General features: G+C 39.1%; 1 protein-coding gene across 1 annotated transcript in view; it reads left to right on the top strand.

The window, feature by feature from the left end:
- Positions 1-14,463, top strand: part of FRMPD4 (FERM and PDZ domain containing 4) — a 589,912-nt gene that overhangs the window by 531,475 nt on the left and 43,974 nt on the right. Inside the window, exon 5 of the mRNA XM_015126938.3 lies at positions 11,159-11,204. Coding sequence (XP_014982424.3) covers positions 11,159-11,204 — 46 coding nt within the window. The remainder of the gene's footprint in view (positions 1-11,158; positions 11,205-14,463) is intronic.

Consider the following 14,463-nt stretch of genomic DNA (forward strand, 5'->3'; position numbering starts at 1 on the left):
TGGCTATATGGGCTCTTTTTTGGTTCCACATGAAATTTAAAGCAGTTTGTTCTAATTCTGTGAAGAAAGTCAATGGTAGCTTGATGGGGATAGCATTGAATATATAAATTACTTTTGACAGTATGGCCATTTTCACAACATTGACTCTTCCTATTTATGAGCATGGAATGTTTTTCCATTTGTTTGTGTCCTCTCTTATTTCCTTGAGCAGTGGTTTGTAGTTCTCCTTGAAGAGGTCCTTCACATTCCTTGTAAGTTTTATTCCTAGGTATTTTATTCTCTTTGTAGCAATTGCAAATGGGAGTTCACTCATGATTTGGCTCTCTGTTTGTCTATTATTGGTGTATAGGAATGCTTGTGATTTTTGCACACTGATTTTGTTTCCTGAGACTTTGCTGAAGTGGCTTATCAGCTTAAGAAGCTTTTGGGCTGAGCCAATGGGGTTTCCTAAATATACAATCATGTCATCTGCAAACAGAGACAATTTGACTTCCTCTCTTCCCATTTGAATACCCTCTATTTCTTTCTCTTGCCTGATTGCCAGAACTTCCAACACTATGTTGAATAGGAGTGGTGAGAAAAGGCATCCTTGTCTTGTGCCGGTTTTCAAAGGGAATGCTTCAGCTTTTGCCCATTCAGTATGATACTGGCTGTGGTTTTTTTCATAAATAGCTCTTATTATTTTGAAATATGTTCCATCAATACTTAGTTTATTGAGAGTTTTTAGCATGAAGGGGTGTTGAATTTTATCGAAGGCCTTTTCTGCATGTATTGAGATAATCATGTAGTTTTTGTCATTGGTTCTGTTTATGTGATGGATTGCATTTATTGATTTGCAGATGTTTAACCAGCCTTGCATCCCAGGGATGAAGCCAACTTGATCATGGTGGATAAGCTTCTTGATGTGCTACTGAATTCGGTTTGCCAGTATTTTATTCAGGATTTTCGCATTGATGTTCATCAGGGATATTGGCTTGAAATTTTCTTCTTTTGTTGTGTCTCTTCCAGGTTTTGGTATCAGGACGATGCTGGCCTCCTCATAAAATGAGTTACAGAGGAATCTCTCTTTTTCTATTGTTTGGAATAGTTTCAGAAGGAATGGTACCAGCTCTTCTTTGTAACTCTGGTAGAATTTGGCTGTGAATACGTCTGGTCCTGGGCTTTTTTGGTTGGTAGGCTACTAATTACTGCCTCAATTTCAGAACTTGTTATTGGTCTATTCAGAGATTCAACATCTTCCTGGTTTAGTCTTGGGAGGGTGTATGTGTCCAGGAATTTATCCATTTCTTCTAGATTTTCTAGTTTATTTGCACAGAGGTGTTTATAGTATTCTCTGATGGTAGTTTGTATTTCTGTGGAATCAGTGGTGATATCCCCTTTATCATTTTTTATTGTGTTATTTGAGTCTTATCTCTTTTCTTCTTTGTTAGTCTTGTCAGCAGTCTATCTATTTTGTTAATCTTAAAAAAAAAAAAAAAAGTGAGCCAAGATTGCGCCACTGCACTCCAGCCTGGGCAACAGAGCAAGACTCTGTAAAAAAAAAAAAAAAAAAAAAAAGCCAGCTCCTGGATTCATTGGTTTTTTTAAAGGGTTTGTCATGTTTCTATCTCCTTCAGTTCTACTCTGAAACCCTACAAGCCAGAAGAGAGTGGGGGCCAACATTCAACATTCTTAAACAAAAGATTTTTCAACCCAGAATTTCATATCCAGCCACACTAAGCTTCTAAGCAAAGGAGAAATAAAATCCTTTACAGAAAAGCAAATGCTGAGAGATTTTGTCACCACCAGGCCTGCCTTACAAGAGCTCCTGAAAGAAGCATTAAATATGGAAAGGAAAAACCAATACCAGCCACTGCAAAAACATACCAAATTGTAAAGGCCATTGACACCATGAAGAAACTGCATCAACTAACGGGCAAAATAACCAGCTAGCATCATAATGACAGGATCAAATTCACACACAACAATATTAACTTTAAATGTAAATGGGCTAAATGCCCCAATTAAAAGACACAGACTGGCAAATTGGATAAAGAGTCAAGACCCATTGGTGTGCTGTATTCAGGAGACCCATCTCATGTGCAAAGACAGACATAGGCTCAAAATAAAGAGATGGAGGAATATTTACCAAGCAAATGGAAAGAAAAAAAAGCAGGGGTTGCAATCCTAGTCTCTGATAAAAATAAACTTTAAACCAACAGAGATCAAAAAAGACAAAGAAGAGTATTACATAATGGTAAAGGGATCAATTCAACAAGAAGAGCTAACTATCCTAAATATATATGCACTCAATACAGGAGCACCCAGATTCATGAAGCAGGTTCTTAGAGACCTACAAAGAGATTTAGACTCCCACACAATAATAGTGGGAGACTTTAACACCCCACTGCTGATATTAGACAGATCAATGAGACAGAAAATTAACAAGGATATTGAGGACTTGAATTCAGCTCTGGACCAAGTGGACCTAATAGACATCTACAGAACTCTCAACCCCAAATCAACAGAATATACATTCTCAGCACCACATAGCACTTATTCTAAAATTGACCACATAATTGGAAGTAAAATACTCCTCAGCAAATGCAGAAGAACAGAAATCATTACAGTCTCTCAGACCACAGGGCAATCAAATTAGAACTCAGGATTAAGAAACTCACTCAAAACCACACAACTACGTGGAAACTGAACAACCTGCTCCTGAATGACTAATGGATAACCAACAAAATTAAGGCAGAAACAAGCTATTTAAAACCAGTGAGAACACAGACACAACTTACCAGAATCTCTGAGACACAGCTAAAGCAGTGTTTAGAGGGAAATTTATAGCACTAAATGCCCACAGGAGAAAGCAGGAAAGATCTAAAATCGACATCCTAACATCACGATTAAAAGAACTAGAGAAGCAAGAGCAAACAAATTCAAAAGCTAGCAGAAGACAAGAAATAGCTAAGAATTGCTTTCTAATTTCTTTGAAGAACCCTGAAGTACAGGAAGAATAAAGAATTCCGTGTGTGCATGTATATACCTACAAAGTGAGAGTTCAACACCGTTTCACTGCACCTTATTGCCTTTCTCTCTAAATAAAAATACTGCACATCCATCTTTCAAGAAGTTACTTTAGAATGCTATTTCACTGCTTATAAAATGCTTTCATATATAATCCTAAATTACCTCTTTGTGTGCCTTTTAAAAGCCTATCATTTCACCCTTCACAGATTGATTATTTACTTCCAGTTTTGAAGTTTTAAAATTGTACAGTTAACTTGTTTGGACTTAATGTTTCTAAAGCAAGATTCTCGAATTCTGACATGAAATATCTTCCTATATATCTTTGTTATTTGATTTTTATTTATTTTTATTTATTTATTTATTTTGAGACAGAGTCTCGCTCTGTCACCCAGGCTGGAGTGCAGTGGCACAATCTCGGCTCACTGCAAGCTCCGCCTCCTGGGTTCACACCATTCTCCTGCCTCAGCCTCCTGTGTAGCTGGGACTACAGGCACCCGCCACCACGCCTGGCTGATTTTTTGTATTTTTAGTAGAGACAGGGTTTCACCGTGGTCTCAATCTCCTGACCTTGTGATCCGCCCACCGCAGCCTCCCTAAGTGTTGGGATTACAGGTGTGAGCCACCACGCCTGGCCATGTTATTTGATTTTTATTTTGTTTGGTTTTCCCAATATCTGAGGAAATCTCAATTCCCATGATGACTGTTAAATTAGTATCAGTGTCTGGGTTCATCAAGAGATCTATTTAAGTTGGTCTAGAAAAAATATATACACTAGCACATGCCAATATGATTATATATAATTTTTAATGGCATAAATATAAAATGAGAAAGGCATTTAAAGAAAGATGTCAAAGTATGCTGCTCTAAAAAACAGAGAACACCAGCCTTAGCTTCATTGTTTAGAGAGATTGTAATACTGGAAACTCTACCTCATTGGAAGCTGGGCTTCTTCCTCACATAGCTTTGCTTTCTGCATCAAATGACATCCAATGAAATCATAAAATGGTATATAATGCCAAAGCATGGTCTAAAACCATTGATGCTGGTTGTCCCAAACATGTTTCAAGGGACTCTCCATGAAAAAAGGATAAGAATAGACCTTTGACCAAGAAATGAAGAGAGAGGAGTTGAAGGCAAGTTTGACAAGAGTGGTTTAGGGTAGGATAGACTATATTCCCCTGCAGAGATCAGCACTGTGATTCAGGGATGAAAATGACATTTTTAACAAACTCAACCATTTAAAAAATATTGTCACAACAATTTGAAATTAATCTTCAAAAGCAGAAAATTTATGTGGAATTTAATATGAAATAATAATTATCTAAATGTAGTTATAACTGGATTCTTAATGGTCTCTAGCTGTTTTTAGGCCATCCCAGAAAGAAGTTAATTTGATGGCTTAAAACTGTCGTCTTCTATTCCTGATTCTAATCATTCTGTCGAGGCTATTTTTAAATGGTGTAGGTCATTGTTTTGTTTTGTTTTTTCCTCCTAGGATCTTTGGGTTAGGAATTTTAAGGGATCCGAAACATTATAGAGTTAATTTTTCTTGTTTGGCAGGTTATAATTACATAATTATAGACAAGAAAAAAAGAGAAGAAAAGCATGTCCCTAGTCCTGGTGATAAATAACATATTGGAATATTTTATTTCAATTCAGACAACTTCATTTATTCATTAAATAGTAAAATTGAAGTCAATCTAGATTATGTTTCAAGTAATTTACAAAGCATTACTATAGCTGTAAAGACTTTAAATATAATCAACACACTTTGAAAAATAGTTTCCATTTTCAAATTAATAAAGTATACTGAGCAGTCCTTCTTCCAGAATTTCTTGAAAGAAATTCTGCATAAGGTTAAGTCATGAATGGAAACTACTTTTTTTTTTTTTTTTTTTTTTGAGCTGGAGTTTCACTCTTATCTCCAGGACTGGAATGCAATGGTACGATCTCGGCTCACTGCAACCTCCACCTCCTGGGTTCAAGCAATTCTCTTGCTTCAGCCTCCAGAGTAGCTGTGATTACAAGCATGCACCACCACACCCAGCTAATTTTTGTATTATTAGTAGAGACGGGGTTTCACTATGTTGGCCAGGCTGGTCTCAAACTCCTGACCTCAGGTGATCCACCCGCCTCTGCCTCCCAAAGTGCTGGGATTACAGGCATGAATGACCACGCCCAGCCTGAAACTACTTTTAAGATACATAGGGATTACTAGGCTAGAAGTCTCTTTATTCATGTGGCAGGCAAAATATAAGATGGACCCCAGTGATCTCTGCCACTTGTATTCATAGATTTGTGTATTTCCCTCTCTTTTAGTTTGGGTGGGGCCTGTGACTTGCTTCTAACCAATAAAGTATGGTACAGGTGATGGGATGTCCCATCCATGATTATGTTACATGAGATTGTAGCTTTCATCATGCCAGCAGACTCCCTCCCTTGCTGGCTCTGATGAAGCAAGTTGCCACGTCGGTGAGATGGGGAGATCCACATGGCAAGGAACTGAGAGTGGCCTCAAGCCAACTACCCACAAGGAACTGAGGCCCTTGGTCCAACAGCCTAAAGAGGATTTTCGTCATGCCAAAAACCACTGAAGTGAACTTGGAAGTGAATCCTTCCCAATCAAGCTCCCATATGGGACCCAGCCCTGGCCAAAACATTGCAGCCTCAAGAGAGAACATGAAAAAGATGACCAAGCTAAGCCATGCTCATATTTCTAACTCACATGAACTGTGAGATAATAAGTGAGTATTGTTTTAAGCAACTAACTTTGTGGGAATTTGTTATGCAACACTAGGTAACTGATAAAGCTAATGTCTATAGTCGGCAGAATAATGATCCCCTGAAAGATGTCCTCATCCTAATTTCCAGAGTCTGTGACTTTCTTTGCAGATGTAATTAAGTCAGAGATGAGTTGATTATCTTTGACTATCCAGCCGGACCCAATATAATCACTAGGTCCTTTTAAGTTAAAGAGGAAGTGAAACTCAGGGAAAGATTTGAAGATGCTACTGCTGGTTTTGAAGATGAAGGAAGCGACCATGAGCCAAGGAATACAGGCAGCCTCTAGAAGTTGAAAAGGCTCCAGAATGAGTGCAGCCCAGCTGACACCTTGATTTTAGCCCAGCAAAACTCATTAGAGACTTCTGACTTCCAGAAATATAAGATAGTGCATTTGCATCATGTTTAAGCCACTAAGTTTGTGGTAATTTGTTATAGCAGCAATCGGAAGCTAATACAGGGTCTATGCTTATTAGCATCAAGGATGACTAAAAAGAGTCCTTCTCCAGGGCCTTGCCTGCTCCTAACAGCTACTGCACTGAAGATGTGCATATCAGCTTCCCTTTCCAGAATTGAACAAATAAATTCAGTGCCACTGAGCATTGCTGTAGAGAAAATTAGCATTTGTCCCACAGCTTTATGGGCCTATTCATTCTCCCACGCAACCTACCACCTTACAGTTTTTTGTCTGACAATTATCCCTTATTCTCTTGTTTACTGTTTTATTGTTTGGTCTCAAGATTCTAAGCCTCTCTGTCTTAGTCAAAGTGTGTTTGGACTCAAAGAATATGATCTAATCAAACCAGTTCATCATGCTAACTGACTTTAAACTATACTACAAGGCTAGAGTAATAAAAACAGCATGGTACTGGTACCAAAACAGATATATAGACCAATGGAACAGAACAGACGCCTCAGAAATAGCGCCACACATCTACAACCATCTGATCTTTAACAAACCTGACAAAAACAAGCAATGGGGAAAGGATTTCCTATTTAATAAATGGTGTTGGGAAAACTGGCTAGCCATATGCAGAAAGCTGAAACTGGATCCCTTCCTTATACCTTATACAAAAATTAACTCAAGATGGATTAAAGACCTAAAACCATAAAAACCCTAGAAGAAAACCTAGGTGATACCATTCAGGACATAGGCATGGGGAAAGACTTCGTGACTAAAACACCAAAAGCAATGGCAACAAAAGCCACATTTGATAAATGGGATCTGATTAAACTAAAGAGCTTCTGCATGGCCAAAGAAACTATCATCAGAATGAACAGGCAACCTACAGAATGGGAGAAAATTCTTGTATTCTCTCCATCTGACAAAGGGCTAATATCCAGAATATACAAGGAACTTAAACAGATTTACAAGAAAAAAACAAACAACCCCATCAAAAAGTGGGCAAAGGATATGAACAAACACTTCTCAAAAGAAAATATTTATGCATCCAACAAACTTGAAAAAAGCTCCTCATCACTGGTCATTAGAGAAATGCAAATCAAAACCACAATGAGATACCATCTCACACCAGTTAGAATGGTGATCATTAAAAAGTCAGTAAACAACAAATGCTGGAGAGGATGTGGAGAAATAGGAATGCTTTTACACTGCTGGTGGGAGCATAAATTAGTTCAACCATTGTGGAAGACAGTGTGGTGATTCCTCAAGGATCAGAACTAGAAATACCATTTGACCCAGCAATCCCATTACTGGGTATATACTCAAAGGATTATAAATCATTCTACTATAAAGACACATAAACACATATGTTTATTGTGGCACTGTTCACAATAGCAAAGACTTGGAACCAACCCAAATGCCCATCAGTGATAGACTGGACAAAGAAAATGTGGCAAATATACACTATGGAATATTATGCAGCCACAGAAAAGGATGAGTTCGTATCCTTTGCAGGGACATGGATGAAGCTGGAAACTATCATTCTCAGCAAATTAACACAAGAACAGAAAACCAAACACTGCATGTTATCATTCATAAGTGGGAATTGAAAAATGAGAACACATGGACACAGGGAGGGGAACATCATACACCGGGACCTGTTGGGTGGTGGGGCACTAGGGGAGGGAGAGCATTAGGAGAAATACCTAATATAGGTGATGGGTTGATGGGTGCAGCAAACCACCATGGCACATGTATACCTATTTAACAAACATGCATGTTCTGCACATGTTTCCCAGAACTTAAAGTATAATCCAAAAATAAATAAGTAAAGAGACACTGGGAATAAGTAGAGCACGCAGGTCTTGGAGGGTGCAATCATAAGGCAACTATGTTCTTTCCCCCATTGCCCACTTATAACAGCTCCCCAGGGCCAGTTCCTCCAAGCCCTCAACCAAATCTCAGGTGGTTCCCATAAACATATTGAACAGGTTCAAAAAGTGATCCAGTCACTTGTGCACTTGTAATCACAATTTGTAATCTGTAATTGCAACATTTGATTGTCATGTAATAGTCAAAACTTCCAACTCCACAAAATTCCTCTCCTGTGCCTAGTTCAGGCCTAGGAAGCCTGCAGTGGGTTAAGGGGCACTGTCAATGTTTTCTCTACTGCCCCAGCATTCAGCTCCTTCCAGATTGAAATGAGGCCAAGATGGTGAGGTAAAAGGCAAGAAAGTTCTCACTTGATTGGCACCAGTGTAATCCAGCATTACTTTCTTCTATCCATGGAAGGTGATGTTGGTGGACTCTTTCCTTGTGGTTGCTTTCATGGATTCCTGGAAGATTTCTTTGTTGAGTTATTCCAATTGTAGCCCCCTTGTGTCAGGCAGAAACCAACGGCTGACTATGCTCAATGCTCCTTGCATTCTGTATATTTCTGCGAAGGCCCTCTCATCCCTCAAAGTAGCTCAGTTGATCAGGAGGTCCCAGGCCAATGTTTCTACTGCATCTTCCAAGAGTCCCATACTTTGGGCCTGCCTCAGTGTAAGGGTGGTAACTGCACAAATGTAGCCTCTGCTCTTTGAGCATGTGCTGCTTCTGACAGCCTCTTCCTGTTGCCTTCTTTTCAGTTTGTAATGAAGACATGAGTCAAATCCCAAGATGAGTAAGGGGTAAGGGTTACAAACTCTGGTTTTCAACACCTTTGAAAATCTTGCAGCACCCTTCTTTGGCATGTGGGAATGATTGGCATGTATTGGCATGGGGCCTCAGCGGAATCTGTCTCAGTTCATCTTAGCATCCTGTAACATATGAACACATATGGCTTCTGTCTTTTTTTCCACCTCGGTTTGGATTAGGAGTCCTAAGGGATCTGTAGTGCTATGGAGTTAATTCTTCTTGTCTGGCAGATGATGATTATGTACTTAAGATGAGAGAAAACAAAAGTAAAAGCTCTTTCTCAGAATGATCGTTATCCTACTGAGATCATTTATGTGAATGATTTTATTTCTAGCAAAATGGTGAACAACCAGCCCTCAGAAATGGTGGAAACCAGGACTGTTCAGGGGATTACTGGCATCTGTAATCTTTACTCTGGTGCTCAGTCATAAATGTGACTTGGCTCCCAACTCTCTTAGTCTCTGTGTCTCTTAGTTCTGATTCTGGAGATAGGAAATCTGATTGGCTCATTCCAACATTCAGGTCCAATGAGCTGGGTGCAGAGAATGAGTTCCCAGGACCCATTGCTTGCTCCTGAGGACTCTGGGAGCAGACTCAGACAGGACAAGCCAGGCAGGGCAGGTTGTTCCACTAACGTGGCTGCCACACTCACACATTCTTTGGTCAATGGGGTTATAGAGCATTTCTTATCTGATAAACATTTCTTGTTGCCTGTGAATGAGGAAAATTTGAACAAAAACTAAGAAACAGTGCTTTGCTTCTGTTTGTGTTGCTTTCCACATATTTGTCTCATATCTATTATCCTGGAAATGGACACCCAGTTTGCCTCTGACACTTCACCCCCATGCATTCTGCTGCAAGGAACATCCTCATCCATCTCCCCTTAAAGACTAGCAGCAGAATTTTTGGGGGGATATAAAACCAGAGTGGACTGGCTGGGTCACGGTGTTTGTGACACTAGAGTTGACCTATTGAAGCTAGATTGCCTCTGCAAACTGCTACACATGTGTATATTCCCACCAGCAATGCAGATCCTTCATCTTATCCACTGAATTCTCATTTGATTGCGCTGTTGCTCTGTCTACTGCAATCATTGGGCTCCCTGCCAGCCTTGGTGATTGGGAACTTGTGGGAGCAGACAGGCCACCATCAGCACTGTGCTACCTTCCTGCCCCCACCAGCACCATCATCCTAAGTGTTCTGAGTCTTCCTGGAGTTTTAGTTCTATTACTCCTTTCCCTGCCCTCTGGATTCCTCTCTTCCCCTACCCCACTCCCTACTACGTGGTCCAGCCCAGTCAGAGTGAGTGGGCCGAGCCACAAATCAGTTAGTGCTAGAAGTGCGATTTGCAGTGACTTCTTCCAGGGAACAACCTTGCAAAAGATGTCCTTCCCCTTACTCATGTGGGCAATAAATCAGAAAAGCAGGTAATTAATTACAACCTAAAGTAGAAAAAGTCAGCTCTTCTTCAACAAAATGGCAACTGACCTTTCTCCTAGTCGTGATTTAAAAAGGAACAAAGAAGGGAAGAAAGAAAAACTATTATAATCCATAACATGAATTTTCCTCAAGGGTTTGAGTTACTTGGAGGGAATTAGATAAACCATTATATTACATTGTTCTGCTTTTAGCCATGAAGTGCAGCCTATTGTGAGTAATATTTCCCAACCGGTGCCTGTCTGAAATATTTATCAGCCCAGGGTCCTAGCATTGTGACCAGGGACTTACTAAGCCACACAGTATGGGAACCGATGTTTGCTGGGATGCTATTTTTTTCATAAGATACTAACAATAACATTTCTCTTTTAGGATGCTGATACTGAGAGGTAATGATGCTCCATGAATTGATAGAATTTTTAAAAATCTCTTCCCCTGGCAGAAAACTACAGAGAAATTTTTAAGCAGCAAAGAAAAAATAGGCTAAAGGAAAATCAGAAGGGGAGAATCAATTCTGAGAGCAGCAAAAAATATAGAGAGTTAGTTGATGCTTCTAAAACTGTTCTTCCCTTCCTGGGTTTTATTTTAAGGTCCTGCTGTTTGGCAGCACAGATAATATTGCCCAATGTAAACTTGCTAGGAAGCTTTCAATTGGGCAGTTTGTTAAACTCAGGAAACACTTCATTTTGGCTTTTTGTGTGGTCTGAAAGCCTACATCTGAGCTATTTGATTTACTCTACCCTGGGAGTCCAGGGAACATTCACTAATGTTTTGAAAGAAAACTCTTACTGGTTAGAGTCCGGGCTCAGTGCATATCATAAATATGTTTGTTTTTCTCTCTTACAGAAGCTGCAAAGAATCGATACTCCTCACTGTCATTCAGCCTTACCCTGTAAGTGTTCTGTGAACAAAAGTGCCACTTAATGTTCTCAGGCTTCTTGTTTCTTCTGCCCACTCCAGTAAAACCATGATGATGAATAACAGCAGAGAAAAATAACATGCACTCACAATATGGGTTCAAAAATCTTGACTATTTTTGTACTTTATACTCCATGTTAGCAAAGTCATTCATTGAAGAGGAAAGGGAGTAATATATTTTCTAAAGTTCTTGAAAGACAACCAGCTGTTCCAGTCCTATGCAATGGTCACATTTGTAAATGACACTAAACTCAAGACCTTCTTACGGTTTCCAGCTTAAGAAACACAAATCTCATGAGACTATCTAATTGTAGGAGGTCAATGCACAATTGTTATTCTTATCCCCAGCTAAATAATTCTGTAGAGAACTGGATATTTTAGCAAAGCTTGCTTTAAGAGTAGATATTATATGATATATGCTGTCAGAATTTGGTTTCAGCCATCATGGTTTGGAGGGTGGAAAGTGATTTACAAACTGGACAGTTCTTGTGATTAAAAAAAAAAAAAAAAACTTTATCATGGTATAATCTGCGTACCATAAAATTCATCCATTTTCAGTGTACAGTTCTATGGTCTTCATAAAATCTACTGAGGTATGCAACGATCACCCCATCCAGTTTGAGAACATTTCCATCCCCCCAATAAGATCCCTGTTCCCACACTCAGTCCTAGGCAACCACTAATTTCCTTTCTATTTGTATAGACTTGCCACTGCTTGCAAATTTCATACGTTGTCAGCTGAACTAAAACTTACCAAGGCAAATTCCTTCAGATTTTTCCCAAAATGGTTCCTGTCAGTCTGACCTTCATATGGAGTGGCAGTGATTCCAGCCTGCTTAAGCTCCTGTTTTCTTCCCCATAGAGTTGGAGCATTTAATTTCTACATCAATTAAAGGGCTCTGGTATTTGCTGATCTCCATCTTCTGACCAAACTCTTCATTTCCCCTGTCCCAAAAATTTTCCCCTAAGCTCTGTGGGCTAGGCATTTTAGACGGGAAATAATAAGGATCAAAATTCTGATAAGACCACAAATAGAACTAACCAAAACAACAAATTATGCCATCTAGGATGTAACTATGCATATTTATATTAAAAGCTCAGTTTAATATTGACTGCTACTGTTAACTCCATCTCTTTGACAGAACTTACACACATACACACATATTGGGATTTGAAAACTAAGGAGGCCCCAGGATGTTAGAGAACCATGACTTGAGATCTAGCTTCTAGCTCCCAGCAGTATAACAAAAGAGTCAGCAGTGACTACCTACACTGCTCAGAACCTTGGTCTCCTCATCTGTCTGATTCTGAGATTCCTTCCATATGCTTCTATATAAAGTACAGCTGGGCTGTTTTTAGATTGCTTGGTTAACCAAATTGTCGTTTTCACTTACTTCAAATCTATCCACACTTCTTGATTTGTTTGCAGTGGACAAATTCAATTTGGGTAAAGTCAATGTAAATGTCTATAATAAGCATTAAACAACTATAAATTGAGATTGAACAAGTATAAATTGAGATTGAACCACTTTAAATTCCTGATGGAACTTCACATTTGCACTGTCGTTCCCAAATTCTCTTTCTATATTTTATAATCTACTAGAAATGCAAGATCAGGCAGGACCTTTGTTTTTTGTTTTTTGTTTGTTTGTTTTGCAATGTGGGATACTGTTTTACCTCATGCAGTAAACTTAGAAAAAGAAAGAAGAGTTTTACATGTAAGTTTATGGTTGTGTCTTGTGGCTTTACTTGCTGTTTGCCATTGGAGTCCATGTGACTTGTTATTCATTTGAATGTTGATTACTAGCAGTGAATCATGGCACTTCCTTTTAAAAGATAATCTGGAATTTTCTAGGAGTTCCAGTGGCTCTTGCCATTGTGCTACATTGAAAGGCAACACTTAGCCACAATATTTAGGAGGAAGCGTCTCGTATTCTTATAGCCAACAGCTGTACCTCTGCTCCAGAGTTACTTTCCCCTTGCCCAATCACTGCAGACAAATTCTCATCTTTGACTTTCCTTTGACCACTCTCCTTCGAAAAATGACTCCAGCACAACCACCTCCTCGGCCTTGCTAAATAAATCCTTCTCAGCTTTCAAGTCTCAGGCCAAATTCTAAACACTACCTCAAGGTTTTTCAACCTTGGTATTGTTGACATTTGAACTGGAGAGTTCTCTGTTATGGGGACCTATCCTGTGCATCGTAGGATGTTTAGCAGCATCCCTGGCCTGCACCTAGTAGATGCCAGTAGCACCCTCTCCCCAAGTTGTGGCAAACCAAAATGTCTCCAAACATTACCAAATGTCCCTTGGGAGCAAAATTACTCCCAGCTGAGAACCACTGTCCCACCTAAAGTCTTCCCTTAACTGTTCAAATCCCAAGTGGCTCTTCTCTCCTCCGAGTTGTAGAAGTTGAAATAAAAGAATTAAAACCACAAAGTTTCTTAAATAGATATCAGACATGGATTGGACAGCAGATGGGAAAAGACAAGACTGCAATCTTTTATTTGCAAAAAAAAAAAAAAACTTATTGAGTTTCACATATTTGTTAAACATCTTCTCAGCAATCAGGATTGACAAACAGAAACAGATGAGCCAGCAGACCAAAAGAAAGTCCGTAAGTTCTACTTTTATTACAGACAATAAAAATTAGCATTTTAATTTCTTTTGCAACTTGCTGGACAGCATTTTTTATGTTGTATTTCTTCTGCATAAGGTCCAGTAAAGATAGACAGCTAATGTTTATACCTTCCAGTCATATTCCACATGTGCCCAAGGTACCCCAACATGACCCAACCACAGAAATTGATCTCCAATGAGACCCAGGTCAAGGAGGAATGGGGTGAGAGTTTTAGGATCCCTGAAATTCTTTGATAAGAAGTAATTCTTAATAGGTTGCTGCATTTTTTTTAAAAAGTATTATGGTAGGCTTTCCCCGCCACCATGATTTTTACTGTTTTTCTTGGGAAACAAAAGTACTAAGTGGAAGTACAGAAAGAAATATAGATGCAGAAAAACGTGTTGGCAAACTTTTCCCGCAGAGACAACCAGTGTAAATATTTCGACCTATTTCCTTCCAGTCTTTTTTTCTATGCTTTAGTTGAGATCATATTGTACATGTAATTTTACTATGCCTCTTTTACTAAATATATCATAAACATTTCCTATGTCATCAAAAACTCTTCATAAGCATCATTTAAATGGCTGCAAAACATTACGCTGAACCAAGATTT

Source organism: Macaca mulatta, chromosome X (genome assembly GCF_049350105.2).
Source record: "Macaca mulatta isolate MMU2019108-1 chromosome X, T2T-MMU8v2.0, whole genome shotgun sequence".
Classification (NCBI taxonomy): domain Eukaryota; kingdom Metazoa; phylum Chordata; class Mammalia; order Primates; family Cercopithecidae; genus Macaca; species Macaca mulatta.